The sequence below is a fragment of the Cajanus cajan genome, chromosome 6 (genome assembly GCF_000230855.2).
Source record: "Cajanus cajan strain Asha chromosome 6, NIPB_CcT2T_4, whole genome shotgun sequence".
Taxonomy (NCBI): Eukaryota; Viridiplantae; Streptophyta; class Magnoliopsida; order Fabales; family Fabaceae; genus Cajanus; species Cajanus cajan.
Window position 1 is genome coordinate 628,593 of NC_138522.1, and position 26,008 is coordinate 654,600.

Sequence of the window (26,008 nt, forward strand, 5' to 3'; positions counted from 1 at the left end):
GAAAAAAATAACTTTGTTTGAGAATTCATTATAATTTATATGTCTTTTCATTATATGCATTTAAAATATCGGTTTAAACTTTAAAGATCATATGGATTTTCATTCGTTAAAAAAAAATACGAAAGAAAAGTGTATTTGACTTTTTTTAGTTATATACAGATTTAGCCAAATAAACATTTTTGTTAAATTATTATAAAACTAGCTTTAAACAATTTATTATTAAAAAAATAAATTTTCGAAGGTTTGATATTAAAAAAATGATATTAGAAAAATGAATCGAAATTCAAAATATTTTTAAAAATATAATTGAAAATATTAAATTTATTTATTTGATAAATTGTTTTTAAAACATATATGTAAATATATTTTAATATTTTTTTTTTCAAATCTCATAGCTGAAATTAAATCAATACAATTAAAAGGTAAAAAAATTCTATTCGATAACTAAGTATACCCACAGCATAATAGTATCTTTTAATATTTATATTAATATATAAAAGAAATATTCTTTTTAGTAATTATTTTAATTTTCATATTTTATTTCATTATATATTTTTATTTTAAAAATTTTAAAAATTAATATTTTTAATTAAATTTAAAATTTTAAAAATAATAAACTAATTATAATATCAATTTAATTAATATATTTTTATTACTTAATTTTTATTTTTATTTTATCTTTAGGATACTCATATCCACTTGTAAAATATAAAAACCCTTTGATATATTAACAAAATTTAGCGCAATTAAATGATACTAAAAGTGTTTTAAAACCCGAACCGACCCGGCCGGTCAGACCGGTTGGACCGGGAACCGGTGGTCCAGCCGGTCCGAATCTGAAGTTGGATCGGTTATGCAGTCGACCCGTTTCAAATTGGATTGAACCGGTCAATTTTCCGGTTCAACCGGTGGGTCAAACCGGTTCAACCACTTTTTTTTTTTTTTTTTTTAAAAATTTTTTTTAAGGGACCATAAATCACAAAAATAATAATGAAAATTGAATCTCTTAATGAAAAAGCAAAGAGTCTTATTAAATATAACAATGACTACTTGTTCTAATACATTTGTTTGCAATATATACAACTTAAATAACTTTTATAGTATATTATTAATTTTAAATTATATATTTAATAATTCAATATCTATGTAAATATTACATATATTATTTTGTGATATTAATTGCAAGCATATTATATATGTACATATTATTTATATTTTTAATTTGTATTAATATACCGTTTAACATGTAATTTTTTTATGTATTTTTTTACAAAATAAATAAAAATAATTTTAAATAAGATAGAAAAATTTAAATTTAAAATAAGATATGAATTTATTAAAATTTACAAGTATAAATATATTTAATATGAATATTTTTTAATAAAAAAAATCGAGTCATGCAGTTCAACCAGTGACCCACTGGTTTAACCTTTGACCCACTGACCCAATACCTTAACTGGTTCGATGAACAGTCCGATTTTTAAAACTACGACTAAAACAGTCGAACCCACGTAAAAAAAAATTGTCTTATATATATTAGTTGACATGGCAAATTAAGCCCCAAACACAAAATCGAGACTGCATGCAAAAACATAACGTTTATTTAGGGGCGAAAAAAGAGAGGAAAAGAATATAAGAAAGCAAAGAAGCTTAGAAGGTTGCTTGGGTGAGTGTAGTAGTGTTGTAGAAAATGGAGACTCTGAAAGCTGCGATTCCAGAATCCCTGAAGCGAGCGATAGGAGATAGCACTGTTTACGATCTTCGCAGCACGTGTTCCTCTCTTCACAGCTTCTTTCTTCACTTCGATCCATTTCAGCAGGTAAACCTTCTCCCTTCGCAACCAATAAAATCAAACCCTAATTTCCTGTTCCGACTCTTCGGTGGTTGCGTTTCAGATGATCACTGAACTGGCGGATCCCAAGTATGCTCTGTGCGGCAAGAGTAAGGACGATGCTTCCAAATCCAAGCAGCTTGGCAATCAATGCTTCTCCAATGCAGATTATGCGAAGGCCTTGGAGTGCTATACTCAGGTTTTTCTTTGGGCTTTAATTTTTATTCAATTGTATTGGTGATTGAAATGTGTTGTGCATTCATAGTATAATTGAAAGAGTGCTGATAATGGCTTTGCGTATTGTCGGTTTAAATAGGTCTAGTCATATTCTCACTCATTCTTATGACTATTCCTTACTTGCTCTTGTAATATGATGGATAGGCATTGCGCAAGGCTCCATTAGACACTGGTGACATGGAAAGTAATCTTGTTGCAACATTATATGTCAATCGTGCTACTGTATTACATGTAAGTTCTACTTTGAAGTTAGCCCTAAGGGTGTGTTTGGAAAAGTTGTGAAAATTAAATTATTTCAATAATCGATTATATGTATAATCGATTATAATCAGAATAAATTGGTTTGGCTAAATTTGATGAAAAGCGATTTTGAGATATTTAATTTGGATTATTTTACAAATAGCTTTTTTCTCCAAAAAAAACAGCTAAATTATAAGATTATAAGCTGTCCCAAACATGCTTAAAGTCCCTAACAACACACTTTTTATTTATTTATTTATTTTTAAATTAAGGACTTGATACTGTAATTGAGTATTCATGCATGTATATTTCCTGCAGAAAATGAATCTTTCAGTAGAATGTTTGCGAGATTGCACTCGAGCTCTTCAGATTTGTCCAAGCTATGCAAAGGTGAAAATCAGCTTCAGTGGTTACCTGTTTTTTCCTCATGAGTCTACTTGTTTTATGTAGTTATACACCATTATAGAACGTGTTGAATTCTTGCATTTGTACCAGGTTTGTTTTGATATGTGCAATGAGTGTTTGTAGATTAATTCATTCATGAGTGGTTAAAGAAATATCAATATCCTTTTTTTTTCTCGGTTTTCGTGATGGAAGTATAAATAAATGAGTTTAGTGACAAAAAAATGTGATTAGTTTTATTTGTACTTTACCTGATTATGATATTTGCAACTTTATTGGGGTTCACTTGGGATTTCAGTTATTAACAATTTAACATGATAAATTTTAAATAATGTGTATTTTGACATGTATTTTTTCCTTTTATCATAATGATCAATATCTGTTGTGGCACAAATGAATATTTAGGAATATGTTGATGTAGATTGATGTGGCAAAGAATATGGATGCAAACTTAATTTTAGTTTCAAATTTTCTTTTAATAATTTATTATTTTGGCCTCAGGCATGGTACAGGAGAGGGAAGGCAAATGCTTCATTGGGAAATTATAAAAGTGCAATCTGCGACCTAAATGTGGCCAAGAGTGTGGAACCTTCAATGAGTGGGAAGAGAAAAATAGAATGTGAACTGAAAATTCTTTTAGATCAATGCAAGAGTACAAGTGCGGTAGTACAGGATAAGAAGTACAACTGCAATGCTGTGGGTAAGAAGCTTTTCTTGTTAAGGACATGAGCTGCAAACTCTAGGAACTATCTAGTTGATTGAGATATTGTTGAGTGCAGTTTCATTGTGCTTATAGCATTAAAGTATGTTTAAAGTGACATCTTGTGTAGTGTTAGAGTATAACCTGGGGCTCTACTTGTATAATTAATGCGTGAATAACTTCTCTAGGAAGCTTCTAGCAAGCTCTAGCTGTGGTGTCTGTTACAGGCTTTTTGTTATAGGTTAATTGACTTGCAGAGTCAACACCTATGTAGCCTAGATTCTTAATATGATACAGGTATGATATAATACACAGGGATATGGGATATTCTTGAACAAACAAGAAGATACAATACAACTTAGATATGTTAAGAAAAATATATTAAAAAAAAATATATGCATATATAGTCTAATCAGTGGGATTTAGCATCCATATGCAGCAAAATCTGAAGTGAAACATTTTATACCAAAATCGGAACTCAGAATTTTATAGCCAAATCAGAATTCAAACATGAATACCACCAAAAAGAAAAGAACTTAAACAGTTAAACCATCTTCTGAACCTTCTCATGATTCCTCTGTCTAAAAGAACCCTTAGTTCTTCTGAAATACATCACAGTGAAACTTAAAAGTTGTCCCTGCTCAAAAAAAAAAAATAATCAGGGACAAAAGCCCTGCCAGGATGAAACGTCCAAGAAGATTGTTTGAAGTTGTTGACACTGTTGAAGCAGCTAATATTGATAAAGCTCCTCACTGCCATGTTGCTAAAATGACAATTGTGGACTTCAAAGAAGAAGTAGAAGCAGTTATTAAACCTGAAGTTGTCAAATTTGTCCCTTAGACTGTTGACCTTGATAAAGGGAAGACCATTGTAGAAAAAGTTGATATCGTTGAAGGATAAAGAACATAGAGGCAATAGCAGAAAGACTTGAAGAAAGCTCTGGCTCTCTCCTATGATATCAACAAAAAGACTCATGTAGGAACCGACAAACTTCCATAAGGTTTGTAGGTTGTGCGACCTTCCTATTCTTTTACCTGTTATAAAATCTTGATAGCAAGACCAAAGAATAATATCAAAATTGTGAAAAAAACTTACAAAAGTAAGATTCTGAAAAAGATAACATTGTTTCTCATCAATACATAACCAACAATTATATTTATAAATGATGATGATGATGGTCAAAGTTTACAAAAGATTACTTGTGAACAAAATAAAGAGGCATAATTACATTTCTCAGCCTCACCCTAACAGAATATGTTATTTCTTTGATAAACATTCACAATAACTACTGAATCTTTGTCCAAGTCAAGCTCTATACCAATGTTTTCAAAACTGGATCGATCATTAAACTTGGTTTAGACATTGGTTCAAGATTCAATGATTCAATTGTGGTTGAATTGTGATTAAACCAGTATTAATAAAATAATAATAATAATTATTATCAATAAAAAAATAATATTAAATAAATATAATTTTATAATACTAAAATTAAAATAAAACGTTATTTATAGATTCTTAACATTTAATGTATGTGTAGAATTCTAAACAATATATAATATAATATTTAAGTTTAAATTTTAACAAATTTACATCTAGAGTGAAAAGTATCGAATTAATATAATATAAGCTAAAAAATAAAGATATTAAAATTACAAATTAACATAAATGAATAAATTATATTCATGAGACAAATGTTAAAAATAAGTCATTCTAATTTATATATTTTTATTAAAAATATTTTAAACTAAATTATAAAAATTAAAAAAAAATATTTTTTCAATTGGACCGATTCAAATCAATTTGACCAATTCTGCCGGTTTTGTACCAATTCGATGCAAAACAGTTTTTTTGGATCAATCGAGCTGGTTAAGGATTGGTTTTTAGTTGAACCAATCCGACTGTTGGTTCAGTTTTCGAAACCATGCTCTATACTAAATTACTAATGCCTGCTAATTACTGTCTAATAGTATTGTATCAGTTTTCTCTTCTCCATTACCATCATCGAGAAAAAAGTGTGACTTCTACTTCTAGTTTATCGAGAGACAACTCAATCATTTCATTTCAGTTTGGAACTTAAGGCTTTGAGTGAAAAGAGCATGAGAGTTGAATCTTTCTCTCAGTTCCAGGTATATAAATGTATGTGTATCAAAAAAGAGATTCAAAGAGTACAATTACTGACTGCAAATAGATAGAAAAGAATGGGATGCCAGATCCCTGTGACAGTCAGCTGCCTCAGTAAAAGACCAAAAAAAAAAAAACAGCTTTTACTAGTCTGCTATAAATAATACAAAACATATTAATCTAACAATTTTGTTTGTATTGTTTGCAATGCATTTTCATTTAGCATGTCATTTGCATTCACATTCATGGGTGGGATGGTAAAATGCTTTAGTGCATTTGTGATAGGTGAGATGCCCCAGATAAAATTACAGTGTGTTCCCATGCAAGATAAAGGAAGAAGCATGGTGTCATCATGTGTCATTTCACCAGGTTCTTTGGTTCATGCTGAAGAACCTTATGCTATGGTAAGAAACGACTACGTTGTCTATAATATCATGAACTATAAATTTATTTATATATCAAATTTTGGTGATGTTCAATGACTTCGTTCTGCTTAGGATGATGCACAATTAGTTTTTCAATTTGTATTCTGGCTAAAATATGACCCTCCTTCAACTTAGGTTCATGTGCAATTTATGCTATTTGTTTTCAGTTGAAGCAATCAACATCTTTATCTCATTGCTGTTGTGTAAACCAAACATTCTGTTTATTTTTCTGTTAAATTGTTTTACAAAATTCTGACTGCGATATATAAATGATAGTGTTTTTCACCTATCGTAAGCAAATAGAATTGTCAAAGAAAAAAAAACTCATTGTTTTTCTTTCTTTCCATTATTTTTAGGCAGATCATAATGGATTGTAAAATAATAAATCATTAATCTATTTAGATCCATTAAAAATTCAAATAAAAATTCAATCCATCCGATCCATTTAATGCAAAAAAAATCTATCAAATTTATTCCTTAACAATTTTTTCATGGAAGGTTATCCAATCCATTCATAAAAGTAATGTTTTAAAAATTAAATAATTTGTACTTTTGAAATATTTTATTTATCTCTCTTTTCTTTATAAGTCATTATATTCTTATATAATCTTTTAAAATTCATAAGACTTTTTTTTAATGTCAAAATAGTTTTTTAAAATCTCAATTCAATAAATATCGTATATTATAATTCAATGGATTTTGAAAAAGTAGTGGATGGATTGGATCGGATCCATTATTTATTTTTATTGTATTGGATAAATTAGATGGATTTACTTGTGAATGGATCGGATGGATGATAGATAAATAGATTAATTTGTCACCCCTAAGTTGAAATAGAACTTATGTAGAGAAAGAATTTTTACTGGAAAAAAAAAACTGAATTATTTTCCTGTTTCCTGTTTTTAAGATGGAGGGAGCTTAAATGTGAGACTTTGATTAAGAGAAAGAAAGAGTAGGATATTAACTAAGGAGATTCTTTTGAAAGTTTCAGTTGTTGTTCTTCAATATTTTTTATTTATTTAATATTATTGTTAAAATAGTTTTACATAATATTTTTTATTTCATAAATATACTTTTTGTTTGTATGAAATAACTAATTTCATATAAAGTTTTTTTTAAAAAACAGAACAAATAATTTATAGCTTAAAAAAGGAATTTTTAAGCTAAAAAAGATGAAATTTAACCAACAACTACTTTTTTTTTACATTCTTAGCTTTAGCTTTATCTTAAAAGTTATTTTTTTAAGCGAAAAAAAAGTTGGGTCAAAATAACCTTAGTCTCACACTCTTTTAAGATTTCTCTGAACATATTGAGTCCACTGTATATATAATATGACCATCAAGTCAATAGAGACTCAACATTGGGCAGGTCATTAAGACACAAAGGAATGGGTTTTTACTCAACCATAGAAAACCAGCACAACAAACAAGAATCTCTGCCAGAGTGGACAGTGGAAACAAAGCTAATCGGGAGCTTTGCTACCAAGTTGAAAAAGAAACTTATTTTATTAACCTGAATCACACCAATTACATTTCCTAGTTGTCCTTTACCCTAAAATAAGGAAATTGTGACTTAGAGATAAATAGGTAAAAAATAAAAAAGGATAAAGATTATAAAAAATTAAATAAGATAATTTTAGATCCCATAAGACATTTCTGTTTTTTACAACAGCTTGTCATCTATATTATATATATAATTGACTTATATTCACTATTTTTTGAGCCAATGTAAAATCATCCATGTGTCTTCATCTTACAACTTAAGCTTTGTACCTGACATGGTATCAAAACCTCTATAGCCAGGTGATTTAGAGTTTGATCCTTGCTGCCCCATTCTTCTAGTAAAAGTTGAATTTCAACAAAGTGGTGGGCCTGTGCATTATTTTATGCTTTGAGTCCAAAGGGCTCTTGTTTTCAGGGGTGTGTCAGAAATGTAAAACTAATACCACACCATTCATGTGTCTTCACCTAAGAAAAACTTTTAGTATAGTTGGTTAATGATAGGCATGATTTTTGTTGTCAGTAGCTTTAACTTGTAAACATGAATCCTCAGTCTTCTTGAGGTCAATGGATAAATTGTTTTCCTGTTCTGTGTATTTCTTTAGGAAAACAAACTCTTTTCTGGGAAGATAACTCGATAGTTTTTTTATCCTGCAGATAATACTAAAGCAATGTCGTGAAACTCATTGCCATTATTGCTTGAATGACCTACCTGCTGACAGAGTTCCTTGTATATCATGTTCAATACCATTATATTGCTCCCACCAATGCCAGATACGGGCAGGTGGGAAAATGTTCAGGATTCACCCAGAAAATAATGGTATTTTTAAAAACTTACCCACCGATCTTGGAGAATATGTTGCTGAAGTTATTCAATGCAATGATTCTGAAGAAGAAATTGAGGATATTAGTGAACATAAACATGAATGTCAAGGTGTAAATTGGCCTGTGGTACTGCCGTCTGAGATAGTTTTGGCTGGCCGAATACTAGCAAGATTTTTGCCAAAGTGCACATCTGAAGATATTGTAAACTTTGTGAAAAGGCTGGTACATTTTAAATGCATGCAGTTTTTCAGTCTAGTTGATTGTGTCATAGTCATTTGATTATGAGTAGTTGCATGCTTATGGCTTCTATCCTTCTCACGCAGGAGCTTTCTCATTGTTACAAACATATGCCAGCTGAAAGCAAATTGGATTCACATATATTTGCCATTGTGTTATTAAATTGTCTTCAACACTCTTGTGGAACTATGTTTTCCATAGACGGAGTCTCCATATCACAGGTTGTTTTGGCACTGTGTGTGTGCATACGCATGTGAATGTCTATTTGTACTTCTACTCTTAGCAGCTATTACAGAACCATCATACACCATGTGTAAACATTTTTCCAATATGATGGAGCACTTATTGTTGAAGAATGTAATTTATTTTGTTATTTTATTGTATTTGAATTAAAACAATCATATTCAAGTTTCATCTTCTTTTGTTAATGCAGGTTGTCGAAATTATTTCTCAAATTAAAGTGAATTGTATGACTGTTGTTCGTTTAAAATCAATAGACACTCATGGACTATCTGGTCATTTTGGAGAATTTCCATTTCAGTCCAACACGCATTTAACTAGTACTGTAGAACAGGTAAGATGTTTTGCTGCACATATTTTTTAGAATTTAATTATAATGCATTGATAGTGTAAGGATTTTTTTTATGTTGTCTTTCAATCACAAATTGCTATGAACGGTGAGTTTGTTCACTTTTATAATAACTATTAACTACTTTAAAAGTCATACTTGAGATGATTTCTAATGGGTGACATTGTAAAAATCATTACACTTTTGACAGTGCATAGAATTTAAAATTAACTTGTATTGCATCATTTTTTTATACGATTTTTTCCTTATTCTGTATTTACTTGTGAACCTCATAGCAAGTCCTACTATTAGGGGGCTTTGGTACACAAATAATTTAATTTCCTAAAAATCTGAAATTGAGAATATTAGTTTTTCATGTTTGGTTTGTTATTTAAAAAATAACACTTCCATGAAACATTGTTTTTTTTATATAGATTTCTCACAATTATTTCATGGGAGAAGTGAGAATCTAAATTTCCCAAGTTAAAAGAAAAAGTTTTAATGCGATAAAATTTCACTTTACCTTTATTCTCTAATTTAATGCATTAAAAATGTATAAATATTTTCAAAAATATTTATGACCAACCAAACACATTTTAGTCATTTCTCAGAATCAAGATTCTTGAACATGAAAAAACTTCTCGTCTACCAAACACTTCCTTATACTTTGACATTATTGGTGATGGTAATTTTCTTAGTAACTATTATATCTTGGTGGTTTTAAGTCGTTTTCTCTTTATTTCTTCCAGGTCAGAGTGGGTAAAGCTATTTATAAAGCTGGCAGTTTATTCAACCATTCCTGCCAACCAAATATTCATGCATATTTTCTTTCTCGCACTCTTTATATACGAACCACAGAAGTTGTAGCAGCTGGGTGTCAGCTAGAATTGTCTTATGGTCCACAGGTAACTTCCTTTTGGTAATTAAAAGCTGTATTTAACATTGCTACTCAGCGTTTTTGTTCAAGCCTTTTGTAGTATGTCTATACCTTTTTTCTTGATAAAGAATGCCAGTGATCAAGCATCCTTAGCTTGAGCTGTTAAAGAGTTAGTTATATTTTCATCTCAAACATGCCTCCTCGCGTAAACTCCCTTTGTGCTCTAGCCATAGACAAAACAAGGCCACACCAAACTTTGTTGTGAAATATTAATTTAATTAGAAAGAATAGGAGTTGAATGGATCGAGCTCTTGACAACTTAATTGAAGAGGCTTTGTTGCCTTGTCAACAAACCAATTCCAAAATCTCAAGAGAACAAGATTACATGAATTTTTCTATGGTTATTTATGATGGCTTTGAGGGGTAACTATTGCTCAGATAGGCAAAACTGAGGCTTGAAATAGTATAATAATTGGTTTATATCATGTGAATTACGTTATACAGAGACATCTGTTTTATACTAATAAATTAAGAATTAGGGCAAGTGCTAGTATTATAACTTCTAGTACAAGCCTAAGCCCACTAGTAGAAGATTCTTGCAATCACAGATCCTCTCACAGTAGAAAAAGAATGGAGCTGTTCTCCTTTTAAAATAAAAGTGAATGATAAAATAATCATGTACCGATTAAATGAACTTATTCTCATAGAAGTCTCACTTGACATTTACACCAAGCATTGTGTCTAACCAGTTTTAGGTGATTATAGTATGTTTGTTAGGCTTTTGCATACCTCCCTGGTTACTGGTTCTGGAATTGTATTTGTATGACATGTGGGTTCAGGTTCTCTGTTCCTTCTACACCCAAAAGAAAGCAAAACCAGGAAAAAAAAAAGTGATTTACTCATACTTTCAAATGTCAAAGATACCTTTTTTCAATTGTTCAATATACAGTTATGTTTTGCAGGTTGGGTTGTGGGATTGTAAAGATCGTCTTAATTTTCTTGAAGATGAGTACGGGTTTCTTTGTCAGTGTACTGGTTGTTCCGAAGTTAATCTATCTGACGTTGTGTTCAATGCCTTCCATTGTGTCAATCCAAATTGTTCTGGTGCAGTGTTGGAAAGCAGAGCACTTGACTGTGAAAAGCATAAAATCAAGCACTTCCCTGTTACTGACAATGTAAGCTGTTGTGATTCAGGAATTGTGTGTATTGTTGTACACATACCAATCTTATTTATAGAGTGAATACAATAAATGATAGAGATACTAATCTCTAATATTATGGAAACTAATCTAATCATATCCCTAATTGATAGTGAGGATAATAACTATAATATATGTATCCACAATATCTGTAATATATTCACTATATCTGTAACACTCCCCCTCAATCTGGAGCATATATATCATATGCACCAAGCTTGTTACAAATGTAATCAATTCGAGGTCCTTTAAGCGATTTTGTGAACACATCTGCTAACTGGTCCCCGAAGGCAGTTGGAGGTAATGGTTGGAGGCGGCGACCGGAAGTGGCGGTCGGAGTTGGCGACCAGATGCGGCGGTCGGAGGCGGCGACTGGAAGCGGCGGTCGGAGACGGCTATCAAAAGCGACAGTTAGAGTCGGCAACCGGAAGCGAGTTCGGAGGCGGCGGTTGTTGATGGCGTGGCGACCAGAGGTGGCGGTCGGAGGGGACAACTGGAGGCAGCGACTAGAGGCGGTGGTCGGCAGCGCGGTGACCAGAGGCGGCGGTTGCCGGCGCGGCGACCCGAGGCAGCGACCAGTGGTGGCGGTCGGCGACGCGGCAACCGGTGACACGACGACCGGAGGCTGCGGTTGGAGGTAGCAACCGAAGGAGGCAATCAGCGGTGCGATGACTGGAGGCAGCAGCCGCCGGCGCAGCGGCCGGCGGCTGCTGGAGGTGGCAGCGAGGGCCTTTGCAAGAAGAGAGAAAAAATATATTCTAAAAGAAAAGAACCTAAGATCTAGATACCATGTTGTGATTCAGGAATTGTGTGTATTGTTGTACACATACCAATCTTATTTATAGAGTAAATACAATAAATGATAGAGATACTAATCTCTAATATTATGGAAACTAATCTAATCATATCCCTAATTGATAGTGAAGATAATAACTATAATATATGTATCCACAATATCTGTAATATATTCACAATATCTGTAACATAAGCCAATTAGAGGGACATTCTAGCAATTGTAGATACTGAATTACTATTGTTCTTGCTTTATAAATGTAGGTAAAGTTTAAATTGTGTGGTTTTGTTTTGATTTTCTTTTAATCACCTTAACAATACTGAAACCATTATAGTGATTGAGATGTATAACATAATACTTGAAATATGGAAAAACTGAATAGTATTTCTGATGATCCATACAGCAACTAAATACTACAAATATAGACCTAATATTAAACGCTGACCTAGTATTATTAGGCTACAAATCTGTACATAATAGAGGGAATGTAAAAATAAGAGAAAAAAATCTGAATAAATCATGTGCTACAACATAAGCAAATAATTCATGTGTCACAGTAATTCTTTTTTGTATTTGAATATTAAGCAGTGTCTTACTTCTGACTTCTATTCTTGGCAGGGTTCTGAAAGTGTCTACCTAACCATGAATTAAATGTAGTTAAATTTTGGAGTAATTGGGTTTTCTGATTTATCCATATTTATGATGCTGTTTACTAGATAATATTATGAATTGGCAATTCTGCCAATTACTATTTTTTTATCAAATCACTTTTATTGAGCGACTTAGCATTTTCCTGCTGTCACATAAGTTGCTCAAGGGTTGGGAAACTTGAATAGTAATGATGCATGTAAGTTGAAATAAGGGGAATATTATTGATTGATTAACTGTACAGGGATTCCTCTTTTTATATAGGAAATTACATGAAGTAATTGACTAATAAGTAAATTGGTCATCCTAAAATAGGGAAAGACTATCTGAGAATAATTCCTAAAGTAGTGAAAGAATATACAAGAAAAAGAAACTATCTAAAATAGGCTAAACAAAAGAAAACAGATTAACTATGCAATCACGCTTATTTACAGAAAAAATCTCAAGAGTATCAAATAGAGATGTAATACACTTATGACACTATCAACAATGTTTTCTCTCTATCAGGGATTTTTTTTTCCCATTTAAAAACCCTTCGCTCTTTCAGGTTGACAAGAATGATGACATTTATGAAGTAGGTCTTCATGTCTTCAAACAAAATGGTGCCTCTGTTCATATTCGACCTGGATACTGTTTGAAATGTGGTTCTTACTGTGATTTGGAGGCTTCACATGCTGCAGTTGATAAAGCTTTAGTATGCATGAAAAGGTATGCACTGTTCAATTCGGCCCTAATCTCATCATGAAGTTCAACTTTCCTTTTACTCTGAATATAATCACAGGATTCAAAAAAAATAATAAAATAAAAGAATCACCGGATTCACAGCTATTCTTGAATAGTTCCCAATTTGGAGCTAACTTGATAAATCCTCCAATTTTAAATAATAGATGACTGCTTAATTTTGAGCACTTTACAAATATGGAAATGACAGGTTGCAGGATGCAATATTGTTAAAAGAAATTTCAAGTATTGCTATTTCTGATGCTTTGAGATCTCTTCATCTGCTGAGATTAAATTTGCATGCATACAACAAGCTTATTGCAGAGGTGAGTTTAAGCCTCCTGCACTTTAAAACTCCTCCATTCTAATTATAGTTTTTATGTTTCTGCTAATAGGTGTGTTTTGGGGGGTAGTCTTGGAATACCCATACTGTTCAATAACTTCGTAAGCATTGAATCTAACCAATCTGAAATTAAAGTAATCATGAGATACATCAAGCATATAAAAGTTTTAAAAACAAATTAATATTTCAAATAATTACTCCATTTTAAATACAACCCTGATTTTTCAAATGCCATTTTTTACTCCCATCTTACAGCTCTATCTCTTTTTTCCTTTTCCCTTACATCTATTACTTTTTCTTTCTTTCTATCTTTCTCATCCCCCAACTCAAGCATCATTTTTGTTTAATATATAATCTGCTTTTCAGAGTAAATGTAAATATCAACTATAGGAATGTTTGATTGATCTCAAACTAGGTTCGAATGATTATGAAGATAATATTACTATTCACATGCTTGGGAATACCCAGCTCCCAATCTCTCTCAATAATTGGATTGGTGAAACTCGTGTAACTATTGAAGAGCATAGACTGATAGACAAACAATTGTTATGTTTTTTATATAACGACTTCCATTTCCCTGAACATGATATGCTGCTGCAGGCAGAAGACAACATTGCCCAAGCTTTATGTTTTGCAGGAGAATTACAATTATCTATGGAGCACTGTAAAGCATCTGTCCAGGTAAAATTTTTAGAGTAAATTACATATATATCACTTGAAGTTTCGTGAGATTACACATATACCCCCCACTTTTCTACCCATACACTAACTTCCCTTAACTGTATGAACTTTGAAAAACATTACAATGGGAACTAATAAGTATTTTGTTCTGTTGCAGATTCTGAAGAAGCTATATGATACTGATGATATTGTTATTGCTTATGAACTTGTGAAGCTTTCTTCTATCCAACTTTCCTTGGATGATGATACTGCTGTGGACAGCATAAATCAAATAGATGATATCTTCTCACGATATTATGGACTTCATGCAGACTTGGTCTTCCCTTATCTTCAATACCTTAGAGGAGAGAAATTGAACAATTTTCACTGAAGTCTCTCCAATAAAATGTTTTTCCAACAAAGTGAGCTATAAAATGTGAGTATAATTGTCAATCTCGGCTTAAATGACGGGTCATTTGATATGAAAGATATACTCGAGAAAGGTTACTCAAATCTCATCCAAGCTATTTGATAGTCGAGATGTTTTGTTCATAAAATAAGAATGAGGCTTTGAACTAATGTCAGTCAGGTGTGTTCTCTAACTGCTCTCTCTTTAAGTACATGTGTTCTTATTGATATAGATTAATAAAAAATTTAAAGGGGAGGAGATATATTTGAAACATTGTCTTGAGATATCAGTTGATGAAACCTCAATTAGTTACAAGGAGTATCAATAATTACTTTTCATGTTATAGCTTTGGTTCCCAAAGAAAGTTGTTAATTTGCGGTCAGTTATACCTGCTAGTACTAACACCGAACCTAGAATTTTTATTAATTTAGTTTCATGAAGTGGGGAACAGTAAATGTAGGAGATCGTGTAATTTTGATGATTATATTTAATGTGCTGATTTTTAAAGCATATGGTGCAAAGCTTTACGGTTGAGATGCTATAGGGGTTGAGATTATGGAGAAAAACTGTAGGAATGGATTCTTGACAAATTGTGCAGCTTAGCACTGATGGAGAGGCTAGCAGGATTTTTTCACATTCTCTTTCTTGATAGACTTAGATAAGTGAAAGATACGTTAGTTATATGATGCTTGTAAATTGCACTTAATACAAGTATACTTGTCACCCGTTAAGCCACAGGGATTAATTGAACAACAGATTCCAAACCTTATGCTATTCAGATAATCTGGGAATAGAAAACAAGTGGGATGGCAATAGTTCTGAAACTATCCTAGAAAACGAAGAAAAAATGAGGGGGAAAAATAGAAGGAAAGTAAAGCTGGTAAAGAAAATGACTATGATAGATTGATCAATGGCAGAGGTTAAAAGAATTGGGAATTGGTGCAGTAAGGAATTTGATTATTGGGTGATTCTCGTTGAAGGACTGTTGAATTGATATTCAATATTTGTTGCCTCTTGATTTTTTCTTTTCTTCCCTGCCTGAAATTGTTCCTCTGATCCATTAACCCATAGAAAATACTTGATTCTTGCATGCCTATTAAGGGTACATCAATTGAGATTTGGTTACTTACCAAGCCTATGAAAGTCCTTTGAAGAAATTTGAGTGCATTATTTTCATCATTATACAGATCGAGAGCGAGGTGTAGAATGAACCCGTGTGGAGTTTGATCTCAAGGGACTCAAGTCTCTGATCGGCTTACCTCCAATTATTTTCATTTTTCTTGGGACTGATTGTTGAGTTTCTCTTTATTATTACTTTTTTTTTTTAATTTCCTAATACATTTGTTATTTTGTTCCATTTTGTGTTCATCTTAAAACGCGGTGCAGGCAATGGGTATGTCACCTTTGAAGGGAGTGACATTGAAGAAAATATTCTGTTTGAAAGGGGATGTTTAAGCAAAGCTGCTTAGCGAGTCACTCACTTTAACCTGAATTGCTGACTGAGGTAGTACCCTATAATCTGCAGATTCACCCACTAGAACACAATGGAGTATCCGATAATCTGCAGATTTAGTATTTGGTCGGAGGCCACGAGAAGGTGAAAATATATCTACTCATTTGTGGCTAATTTGAGTGAGCGAATTATTTTTATATTAATTGGATTAAATTATCTTCATGATTTTATTTAATTTTCTAAGTATATAATGGTAAATTTACTTCTCTTACCCCTTTCCTCTCTCATACTTTCGAATCAAAAATGAAAGAGCATAAGATTTATTGTGCCCAGATTATGTGTTGGGGATGTGTGCATGTAGAGATTTATCAAATTCGTATAATCTATTTTTACACCTTTATTAATGTTTCATCCCCGTAAACTTCCTACATATTATCCAAAAGGAAAAACATTATCCAAAAATATGAAGGGGGCAATTTTATGAATGGAGTAAACGTGGGTGACTTATTTCAAAAGTTAAGCGCCTCACTCATACTTTATAGATCAAGATTAAATGTTACTTGAAGACTACATGATTAGTCCCATATATTTTAATTATTCGTTTAAATATAATTTTGACCCATTAGATTTTATAAAAACAAAATTCAGTACTGTTTTTGTATATTGAAGCATTCGTCATAATGTAAAATGACAAGTCTCTTCGTGACTACCCTGTCAAGGGTCATGGATAAAAGCTATGAATTCAGAGGGAAAACTACAATCCAGTTATCTACAAATACAATGATCAATATTTGGAAGTGACAGCACCGTACCATGAAATGAACGTCCGGGACAACGTTAAAACAAAGAATCCAGCTATAGGAAAATTTGCAAGGGAAGGCCGGATAATATGAATTATAATTTTCGGGTAATGTATTGAAATAGCGACACGATTTAATGAATTTACAACATTCCAACAAACCCCACTTGGCGATATAATTTATAACATCAACGCACAGAAATTATTTCCCATGGCATTAATGAAACTTGGACTCGGAGGGCTTGCTTCCCCTAAAAGCTGAAAGAGAAAAGAATGACCTTGATGCTGGAACATCAACATGCAAAAGGAAACAGGAAGGAATTAATAAGGATCAGCAACAGTGGAAAAGGAAAATTTACAATGCCATGCTATAATCATTTTTACTAGTCTTGGTCTCCAGTGAAAACTTACCTCTTGTGGTTGAACCAGCTCCTGAATCACGTCCCTCTTGCATCTTGTGAGAACCCTTCCCATCATCTCTGCCTGCTGCATGGAAATAATCTATATAAGAATCGGAAAAGCAAAGCCGACTAAGAGATCAGGAAAATAAAATAAAACAGAAAGGTAACATGAGAGAAGAGCAAAGCAAATGGTAAGTGTTCTATAGACAAGTTTACTAGTACCTAAATTTCTATCATATCCGTCATGTACTGAATTTTTCGCTTGTCCATAGCTTTTCACATTGAGTGCAGCCTTTCTTAGTAGATTATCGGCATTCCTTTTATTAGAATTTTTAAATTCCTCTGCATCATCCTCTCCTTCGGAAAACACGGATGGGCTAGACCAGCCTGTGGAACTTGTATCGCCCTTGCTCTTTCGAGCAAATTTCAAGAGTCTTTTGAAGCCTTTGGGTGCATCCTTTTGGTATATCATGGCAGGAGGATTCTCGGCATTTCCCCACTCGCCAGTGTCAGGTTCACTACTTTCTTCTTGAAGCATCTGTGACAGAGAATGACGAACCCGAGGACTAGTTGATCCCACTGGGGCAGCATTGGCCAGAGATGCAGATTGAAATGTGTCATCCTCACATGGCTTGGGCAATTCCAGATCCTCTTCTGTCTCCACCCAGGCAGAAGGTGATATGGTTGATTCTTCTTCATTCGTTATATTTAAGGAAGACTCTTCTGTGTATGTAAAGACATTACCATCAGTAGGATTTTGGTCCAAGTTTTCTGTCTCATCACATTGCAATTGGTTATTTATCTGAGGGTCTGGTACTGTGGCAGCATTCTGATGATTAGGGGTCATTGCGTCCCCATCTGAATGCTGACTGACCAAGTCTGAAGCATTATTGACAACCAACTCACTTTCTGGATCTACAATAAGATCTTCACTGTCTCTTTGAGATTTGTCCATCTTAGGAGGACCTTTTTTCTTGTTAAGATCAGCAGTTCCATGCCCTGTCCGAGAACCCTTACGTAGAAATGGTTTTGATTCCAATGGGACCACACTGCTTTTCTTGGTTCCCTTGTTACCTAAGCTAGTCTTTTTAGGAACAGAGGCTTCTTCAGAGGCTGTCATCACTTTGGCTTTGATTGCCTTGCTCTTATTTGGGACAGCTGGCTGCCGCTTCTCATTCATGCTTTTGAGGCTCCTGGCATTATTGGTCTGAGTTTCTTTCTCATTTCTGTTTCGGGGCTGAGATTTTTCCCTTTGGGTGCTTGGTTGCGGAACAGATGTTGTTGACACTGGCTTCCGTCGTGTTGGGGTGCTGTTAGCTGATGAAACTCCAGCACGAGCTTTGGCAGGGGATGTCCCAGCAGCCCTTGGCGAAGGTGTTGCTGACCAAGACTTACGTGTAGCAGGCATGGGTGACGTTCTAGATGATATCCTTTTTGTAGCTGAAGGTTTGGTGGTTTCCTTTGGGGAATTTGCAGGCTGAGTTGAATTTCTAAGAGAATTTTGGGGCAACCTTGTAGAACTCTTCTTACTTGCACTCACACTTTTGGACATTTCAACCTTCCTCTTATCGAGTAGTTGCTGCATTTGTCGAAATTGTGCTTCTTTTTCTATTTGTTTTCCGGCCTTTGCTCCTCGAAGTTTTGCATCCCGTTTTTCCTTATAATTATCATAAGAACCTCCTCTCTGCTCAAATGAAATATTCTGGTTTTTGCTTGGCTGGGCCTTCCCAAATAAAACAGGCTTGCTTTCAACCATTTTTTTAAGAATTTGGTTGAACTCTTCTTGCTTTCGTTGATTCCACTCTGCTGATGCTGCTAACTTTTTGATACTTTCCTCTTTTACTGTTTGGTTGGTTTCATCTGGATTATCTACAGTGTATGAACCTACATTTTCCTGTCTTTCTGGTTTTACATCATGATCAGTGGTCTCGTTATTGTTGTGACTTTCGGTAATAAAATCAGACACCACATCTAATTCTGAATTTTTAGGAATCTCAGGATGTAAAAAATCATTAGAAGTAACTGGAACAGAAACTTCAGGAATGAGTTCTGGCTGGTCTTGAACAGAGGTTTCCCCCATACCAGCACTCCATCTTCTCAAGACAGATTTATTTGTACCAACAGAAACATCTGCTAATGACTTCCTCTTTTGAATATCTGCAGTTTGATCCCGCTGCTTGCTTTCAAAAAGACTGATGGCATCTTGTACAGTTATCCTCCTTACATCAATTTCTGACTTCTTATTGGGTTGTTCAGATAATTCCCCTTCAAAGTCATTTTCAGCAGCATCTCTAAATGATATTGGCCTCTCTCTGCCAGGAAAATAGTTGAGGCTCTTGATAGTTAATGCAGCAGCTCTGCGGGGTCCAGCTCTTCCTATTTGAACTCTCCGCATTGGGGATGCTGACCTTCTGGGTGTTGCAGATCTTACCAGAGAACGGCTTCTCTCAGCAGATGTTTGATCCTCATCACTAGAGTTGGAAGATTCCTCGCTTTCTGTGGAACTGCGTCTCTCAATTTGGGCAACTTTAGCTGGTGAAACACCATACTTAACCGGTGCATCTGAATGTAATGGTTTGGAAATCTGAAGGCTTTTGACAGCCTTGATTGTATCATCTTTTGCCACATCACATGAGTGCAAAGTTGTTTCATTGCTCAGGGGACCAACATCCGGGCTCTTTTGGTTTAGTTCTATAAACTTGCATAAAGAATGCCTGAGATCATGAACACAGTCCATAGAAAACATGCTTAACAGCTAGCTTAGCAATGTTTGAAAAGATATATAAGTGCAATATAGAACTTGCAATCATACATTCTTCAGGCCAATAACATAATTATATAAATCTTTCTGAAACTTACTCTATATTAGTGGCACCAAAATGTCGAGAAAATTTGGCCAAATAAGCCAGATCTTCATGGGAGCATGTAACACCAGTGGCCTTGTTAAAAGTTTCAGCTAACTTGTCGCCCAAAGCTGTTAGTCTTAGATCCATTGCTCGTAACAATTCATTCCTGGCAGTATATTTTCAGAAAGCTTAATAGTGCGTGCAGCCAATCTATATCTGCTAAAAGTAATGTAACAATCACAAGAACATACTTTGAAGCATCGGATGACAAGATGTTAACTTCAGGCTGTAAAAATGCAATAAATTGTTAGTGTATATATAACAATCAAATAAAAACTAGATAAAGAGTAAGTTGCTTTATTGGTAATAGTGTGAATGAATTTGCAAAATGAACCCACTCTAAAGCATTGGAGAAAAGGAATTACTTTGGAGGTTGGTGCTTCAACATGAGAGCTATAGTTACCATCTGTCAGAAGTGCAAATTAAAATCAACAGAAACTATAGAGATCAATGGTATCTTAAATAAAAGTAAAGAAAGCTTTTCATGACACACAAAAAATAATAATCAGTATTATATAAAAGATATTAGAAACCTAACAGATACCCAGTCACCAACTCTTCCATATAATCTACAATATCATATGGAGTAGTTTGTTTGACGTGTTTGATTCAGAATCTGCAATGGGATTGGAGAACTTTATTGTTTTAATATGCTTGTCTGTCCCTTTTTTTTTTGTCTTCATCAAAAAGTATATCTTGTCCTCTTAATTTTATACTCTTTCCTTCTTCTCTTTAATAAACAATAATATTTCTTCTAAAGCCTTAAGTAGTGTCACCGGAGTGATTTCATCCTATGAGAGAGAGAATATCAAAATCAATTTGACTAATGATTTACTTGTCATATGCTCCAGAACAATGACAGTCATCTACCCATAAGAAACCCATGCTAACAACAAATATCAGAGATTGAAGTGACTACGACTATATACAACTAGAAATTGCTTGGCATGACATCAAAAAAGTTAAAACTGGGCAATGGATAATCCCGTTTGTTATTGGGATATATATATATATATATATATATATATATATATATATATATTTTTAAAAGCATGAACATAACAGTCATCTATGGCTTGTGATTCAGTCCTTACAAAATATTCTCGGTTATATAATGAGGAAAAAGTCATTAAAAGGAAAAGACCAAGCATTCAAGGAAAAGCAGCCACTAGATCCTTTGAATTGAAAGAAAGACAAAACATTATCTGAGCTTCCATGTTGGTATAAATAACCAAAATACCTCGCAGGACTAAGATATAGCAAATGCCTTATTTAGTAAATCCATAAAATTAATTCCATCACAGCTACAGATAGTCATGGCGGGCAAATTCAATTATATGATGTCTTAAACCAAGGCCATCTATCTCGCTACACTCTTGTTTTCAGCCTTCATGGATATTGAGAAAAACCTAAGTTTTGTCTAGATCATTAAAAATGATCACTCATCATTTATCTACGTACCAAACTCAATAGTGTTGGACATGAAGGGGTATATTGGGAAAAACCCTCACCTTTAAAGCCGATTTTGTATAATTAAATTAAGTTCAAACCCACATTTTAAGAATGGGTATTAGGATGTCAAAGCTTCTATGTCATCTATTATTTACCCAGAAGCCAGACCCTGTAAGGTGTCTTTGATTGCAATATAGAGAAAATGAAAATATCCTATTGGTTGGTGGTAGCAGACAAGAATCAAGAACCAAACTATATAGAATTTAGTGAAAATTACCTCTTTCCCCACTTTCAAGATGATCCTGAGGGCCCTGATTTTAAAAGACAACTATTAATCAGAAACTACACACATACAATACCAGTATTGATTTATTGAAAGACAGAGTATCACCTTCCCATATAAAGAAACATGAAATTTCTTTGAATCCTCCAACTGAGACATCTCATCCAGGATACCACTGATGGCATTTATCAAATCCGGTGAACTAACAACATGAAGGAACCTAAGGAAAAATAATATTAGAGCTAGTAAGGATTTCCTATAAATATACACAATTCACAAAGGAAAATTAAATGAACCATTATTTGATAGAAACCTCTTAACGGTTGCTTTTGAAAACCATTCAGCACCATGCAGATTTTCTGGTAACTTAAGATCAAAGTTTGCATCAAACCCTTCAGCATACAAATCATTTATTGCAGGTAAATGAGGCAACAAATGTTCCAAATCTCCAGCTGCCACTTTATCGAATTGTTTCCCTTTACAGACAAATGCCTCATACCTATCCCACCACCGTGGAGAGAAATATGTAAATAAGCAGGAAAAACAAAACATATAACATTCACATGAGGAACAGATTCAGCATAAACTACTCTCTGTACAATTGAATGTACTGATGGAAGAACTACCTAGCAAAGGAAACCATAATAACTCTAATAGATTAGATAAACACAATGGTGTGTCAATGATATATTAGAACAATCCTGCTTCTAAGATGTAAGGACATATGTCAGACAACAACTACACTAGTGTTAAGACAATAAAATCATTATATTCTTCAATTTCATAACATTTTTTAGAAAGAAAAAAAAATACATTAGAAATTTAAGTAAAAATCGGGCAAAAACGATGCAGGATAATTAATGATATCATCTATTATTAAGATTTGAAAGGAAAAATAATTCATGTTTTATTTTATAGGTCTTTTTTAGCCTCGGTGAAAAATGATAAAACCCTTTTCAATGATGGGATTGGAGCTAGAGGTGGAACTGAAATAAGGAATTTTCACTGGGATATTAAATTTTTTGATTAGGACTCAATTTGGAATTCTGGCACGGAATAGATTCCATTATGAAATTCTTGAAAGAAGGACATCAGAAACATCATCCTTTTCGATTTCAGTAAAATGATGCCTTTTGTTTCTTCATTTCTGTTTTCTACTCATCTTTGCATATATTCAACAATAGAAACATACATATAGACTAATACTATTTCCTCAAAAATCTTAAATGCCTCCAAGTTTTTGATTCAGTTACAGTATTGTCACATTCTGCAACTAAAGTCAACTACTGAGAAGGGTTTTTACTTTAAAATGATAAGGATTTTTTTCCCTCTGTATATAATAGAAAAACTATTACAGAGAAGAGAAGGGAGGAAAAGAACTTCGAAAAGGATGATAAGAAATCCTTTCAAAGAACTATATAAAATAATATTAAAAATAAGCATGTGAGAAATTGTTACAAAATGGAACATCAGAGCTAACCTGTTTTGGTTAGGAAAAACCTGAATTGAAGCATAATCCAAAGATGCAGTAGCATCTATCGCATCTTCCATTTCCAAAACTTTAGATGAAAACCAAAGGAAAGTGAACCTGAAAGGAAAATAGTAAGCAGACAAAATAAATGCTGAATTTCACTCTGAATTTACTCAAAACTTTCACCCCTCAACAAAAGGAACCAGAGATAGCGAACTAATCAGCAGCCATCACATCCATGCAACTAAACCATCCGCAATAGTAACACACAGAAATTACGCAACAATTAAATATAACATAGAACAACGATCGAAAAGACACAATGTAAACAAAAACTGCTAAAAAAAACTTATGAAATGTCTTTTTTCAAATATGACATTCTGATTATCAGAAAACACTCTTCTATTCTACATCATTACTATAGACAAAAAAAAAACACAGAAATGCTCATTTCTGGAAAACGAATATAGAATAATAAACAACGCAAAGAAACAAACAGAGGAAAACAAAAAAAAGAAAAAGGTTCTGAAAGATAATAATGAAACGACGCGCGGTTACGATGAAAAAGTAACATCCAGATCAAGAGAGAAAACGAAACAACTAGATATGCGTGCATTGAAGTCAGATCTAGCACGCCACATGCACTCTCTATCAAAAACAAAACAAAAAGATAAGATAAATCTCAGAGAAAATTGCAGTGAAGCACATAAGTTGGATTCTTCAAAAACGAGCAATAGCAATTGAACAATAAGATAGCGCAAGCGAAATGCCTTCCAACATTTGAACAACATTTTACCTCTCGCCTCGTCTAACTACCGTTTGAGATCTGAAAACGAGTTTTGTTGTTTTGCTTTTTATATCAGAGCCAAACAGAGAAATAGGTTTTGCGACGAGTGTGAGTGAGTGTGTGCGTGAATTTGAATCTGCGAGATGAGCAATGAGTGATGAGCGAGGAAAGTGGTGTGTGTGTGTGTGAGAGAGAGAGTTGTGGTCCGCGCAAGTAAAATAAAAACTCAACTACACTACACTACACTAAACTATTGCTCAACACGCTACTCCATCAAACAAATATGCTTCCTTCGTCACGCGTGCCTCTCACGCACTTTTCTTTCCGAGAAAGAAAAATAATAAACATTACTTTTATTTATTTTGGTATTCTTTCGATTTAATTACATTGTTTATTTATATTATTAAATTAACAATTAACAATAACATCATCGTTATAAAAAAATAAAAATTGTTATTGCATTTGGGTCGGGTACTTGAGTTTGGTGGGTCTATTATATGTTGCATTGATGGATGGGAATGTGTGGTTGGGTGGGTTATTTAGAAGTGTGACAAAGATTGGGTTGAGAAATTAAGAGAGAATAAACGACAATTCACACCGCAACCATATGCACAACACGCGTGCGTGCATTGGGTTTCCAGATCCACACATACACACGTTCCTCGTCAAATTTGAAATTTGTATCTACTCTCATAAGATAACTTGTCTATTGTCGGTAATTTACGTGTGTGCATCAGCATCATGTTCATGCATGCCCTCAACTTCAACAAAATAAATGTCTCTCTGTATTTTGGTACAAATCCGTCTATATATCTTGTCCCTCTCGTCGTCTCCATGTTAGCAAAAAAAAGTACGTGCTCTATCAACTCGACAAATAGCGAAAGCTTTTCCCATATTTATCTACAATAAACACCGAATTCGCTTTAAAGAAAATCACCTAACTTGATTTAGTTTTTTATGGAAATGATTCTTAAATTACCCTTTGGGATTATACATGTAAAATTGCTTTGGCCTTTCTATTATTTTTCTAATTTTAATACATCTGTGCTAATTTATTGGGCAATAAAAAGTCGAGTTTTTGTCATTTCTATTTCTTCTTGATTTTGATTTGTGTTGTCTCATGAATTTTTAAAATTAGATTTAAAACAATTATATTTAATTCGTCAAGTAACATGTATTCTAACAAATCGATATCAAACGGATTCATTTAATTGAATGATTTGTTTCTCCCTATTAATTGTAGCGTAGCGTGTTTAATTGCAAGTTGGTGAAGTAATTTTTCGTGTTCTCTTTAAAGCTAATAAATATAGCTTATGCGTTTGTTTGGTACAAAGACCAGATTTATCACATCATGACTGTTTTTCGAAACACACGGTAATTCTAGGTCAAGTAATTTCATTTTTATGAATTGAATTGATTATTTATTCATTTTTTTGTGTAAATTACACTTATATCCCGGAGATTTAATGAAATTACATTTGATTACCTTCCATATTTTGATGTTAACTTTTTTTTTTTTAATACACCGTAATTTTGACTTTAGTTTGACTTCTCTTCACAAGAAATTAGGAGAAAAAAAATAGGAGAGAATGGTTAACCGGAAAGGTTTATTACAATTTATATAAATTTATTATATTTTTATATAAATTAAGAAAAGTTTGTGTAGGTTAAAAAAAAGTAATAAGTATGTGATTTTTTTTTAAACCTTAGAATGTAAATAAT

The 26,008-nt window shown here is 33.1% G+C and overlaps 2 protein-coding genes across 7 annotated transcripts; one reads left to right on the forward strand and one right to left on the reverse strand.

The window, feature by feature from the left end:
• Window positions 1–1,559: 1,559 nt before the first annotated feature.
• TPR9 (Tetratricopeptide repeat (TPR)-like superfamily protein) lies at window positions 1,560–16,458 on the forward strand. 3 transcript variants are annotated; one of them, XR_003805164.2, is made up of 16 exons: window positions 1,560–1,819; window positions 1,896–2,030; window positions 2,213–2,299; window positions 2,627–2,698; window positions 3,212–3,410; window positions 5,817–5,935; window positions 8,113–8,502; window positions 8,604–8,738; window positions 8,951–9,091; window positions 9,835–9,990; window positions 10,925–11,137; window positions 13,150–13,310; window positions 13,534–13,648; window positions 14,266–14,346; window positions 14,504–14,914; window positions 16,121–16,458. XR_003805164.2 is itself a non-coding variant. In XM_020373430.3 (16 exons), exons 1-15 carry the CDS (start codon window positions 1,691–1,693, stop codon window positions 14,714–14,716), a joined length of 2,346 nt encoding a protein of 781 aa, XP_020229019.1. In that variant the 5' UTR covers window positions 1,560–1,690; the 3' UTR covers window positions 14,717–14,761; window positions 16,121–16,458. The 3 variants fall into 3 exon arrangements, 2 of the variants coding, with proteins under 2 accessions (XP_020229019.1, XP_020229017.1); XM_020373430.3 differs by having other exon boundaries at window positions 14,504–14,761; XM_020373428.3 differs by having other exon boundaries at window positions 14,504–16,458.
• A 595-nt stretch (window positions 16,459–17,053) lies between these two features.
• LOC109810059 (uncharacterized) lies at window positions 17,054–24,542 on the reverse strand. Of its 4 annotated transcripts, none has more exons than XM_020373425.3 (11): window positions 24,296–24,542; window positions 23,509–23,616; window positions 22,342–22,527; window positions 22,137–22,248; window positions 22,023–22,056; window positions 20,659–20,699; window positions 20,485–20,519; window positions 20,247–20,399; window positions 17,610–20,101; window positions 17,398–17,487; window positions 17,054–17,271 (listed from the first exon to the last, which is right to left on the reverse strand). In XM_020373425.3, the coding sequence occupies exons 2-11, from the start codon at window positions 23,577–23,579 to the stop codon at window positions 17,204–17,206; spliced, it is 3,282 nt and encodes a 1,093-aa protein (XP_020229014.1). In that variant the 5' UTR covers window positions 23,580–23,616; window positions 24,296–24,542; the 3' UTR covers window positions 17,054–17,203. The 4 variants fall into 4 exon arrangements, with proteins under 4 accessions (XP_020229014.1, XP_082932576.1, XP_082932575.1 ...); XM_083076450.1 differs by having other exon boundaries at window positions 17,398–17,469; window positions 20,632–20,699; XM_083076449.1 differs by having other exon boundaries at window positions 17,398–17,472; window positions 20,632–20,699.
• Between the last annotated feature and the right edge of the window lie 1,466 nt (window positions 24,543–26,008).

Bases quoted from the DNA above. Each gene is read 5' to 3' on its own strand.
- TPR9 (XM_020373428.3), top strand. From the start codon at position 1,691: ATGGAGACTCTGAAAGCTGCGATTCCAGAATCCCTGAAGCGAGCGATA. The intron at 11,138-13,149 runs GTAAGCTGTTGT...TCGCTCTTTCAG, and splicing joins ACTTCCCTGTTACTGACAAT to GTTGACAAGAATGATGACAT. The intron at 14,347-14,503 runs GTAAAATTTTTA...GTTCTGTTGCAG, and splicing joins ACTGTAAAGCATCTGTCCAG to ATTCTGAAGAAGCTATATGA.
- LOC109810059 (XM_083076448.1), bottom strand. From the start codon at position 23,579: ATGGAAGATGCGATAGATGCTACTGCATCTTTGGATTATGCTTCAATT. The intron at 22,249-22,341 runs GTTTCTATCAAA...ATTTTTCCTTAG, and splicing joins TCAAAAGCAACCGTTAAGAG to GTTCCTTCATGTTGTTAGTT. The intron at 20,102-20,246 runs GTAAGTTTCAGA...TCATGATCTCAG, and splicing joins TTTGGTGCCACTAATATAGA to GCATTCTTTATGCAAGTTTA.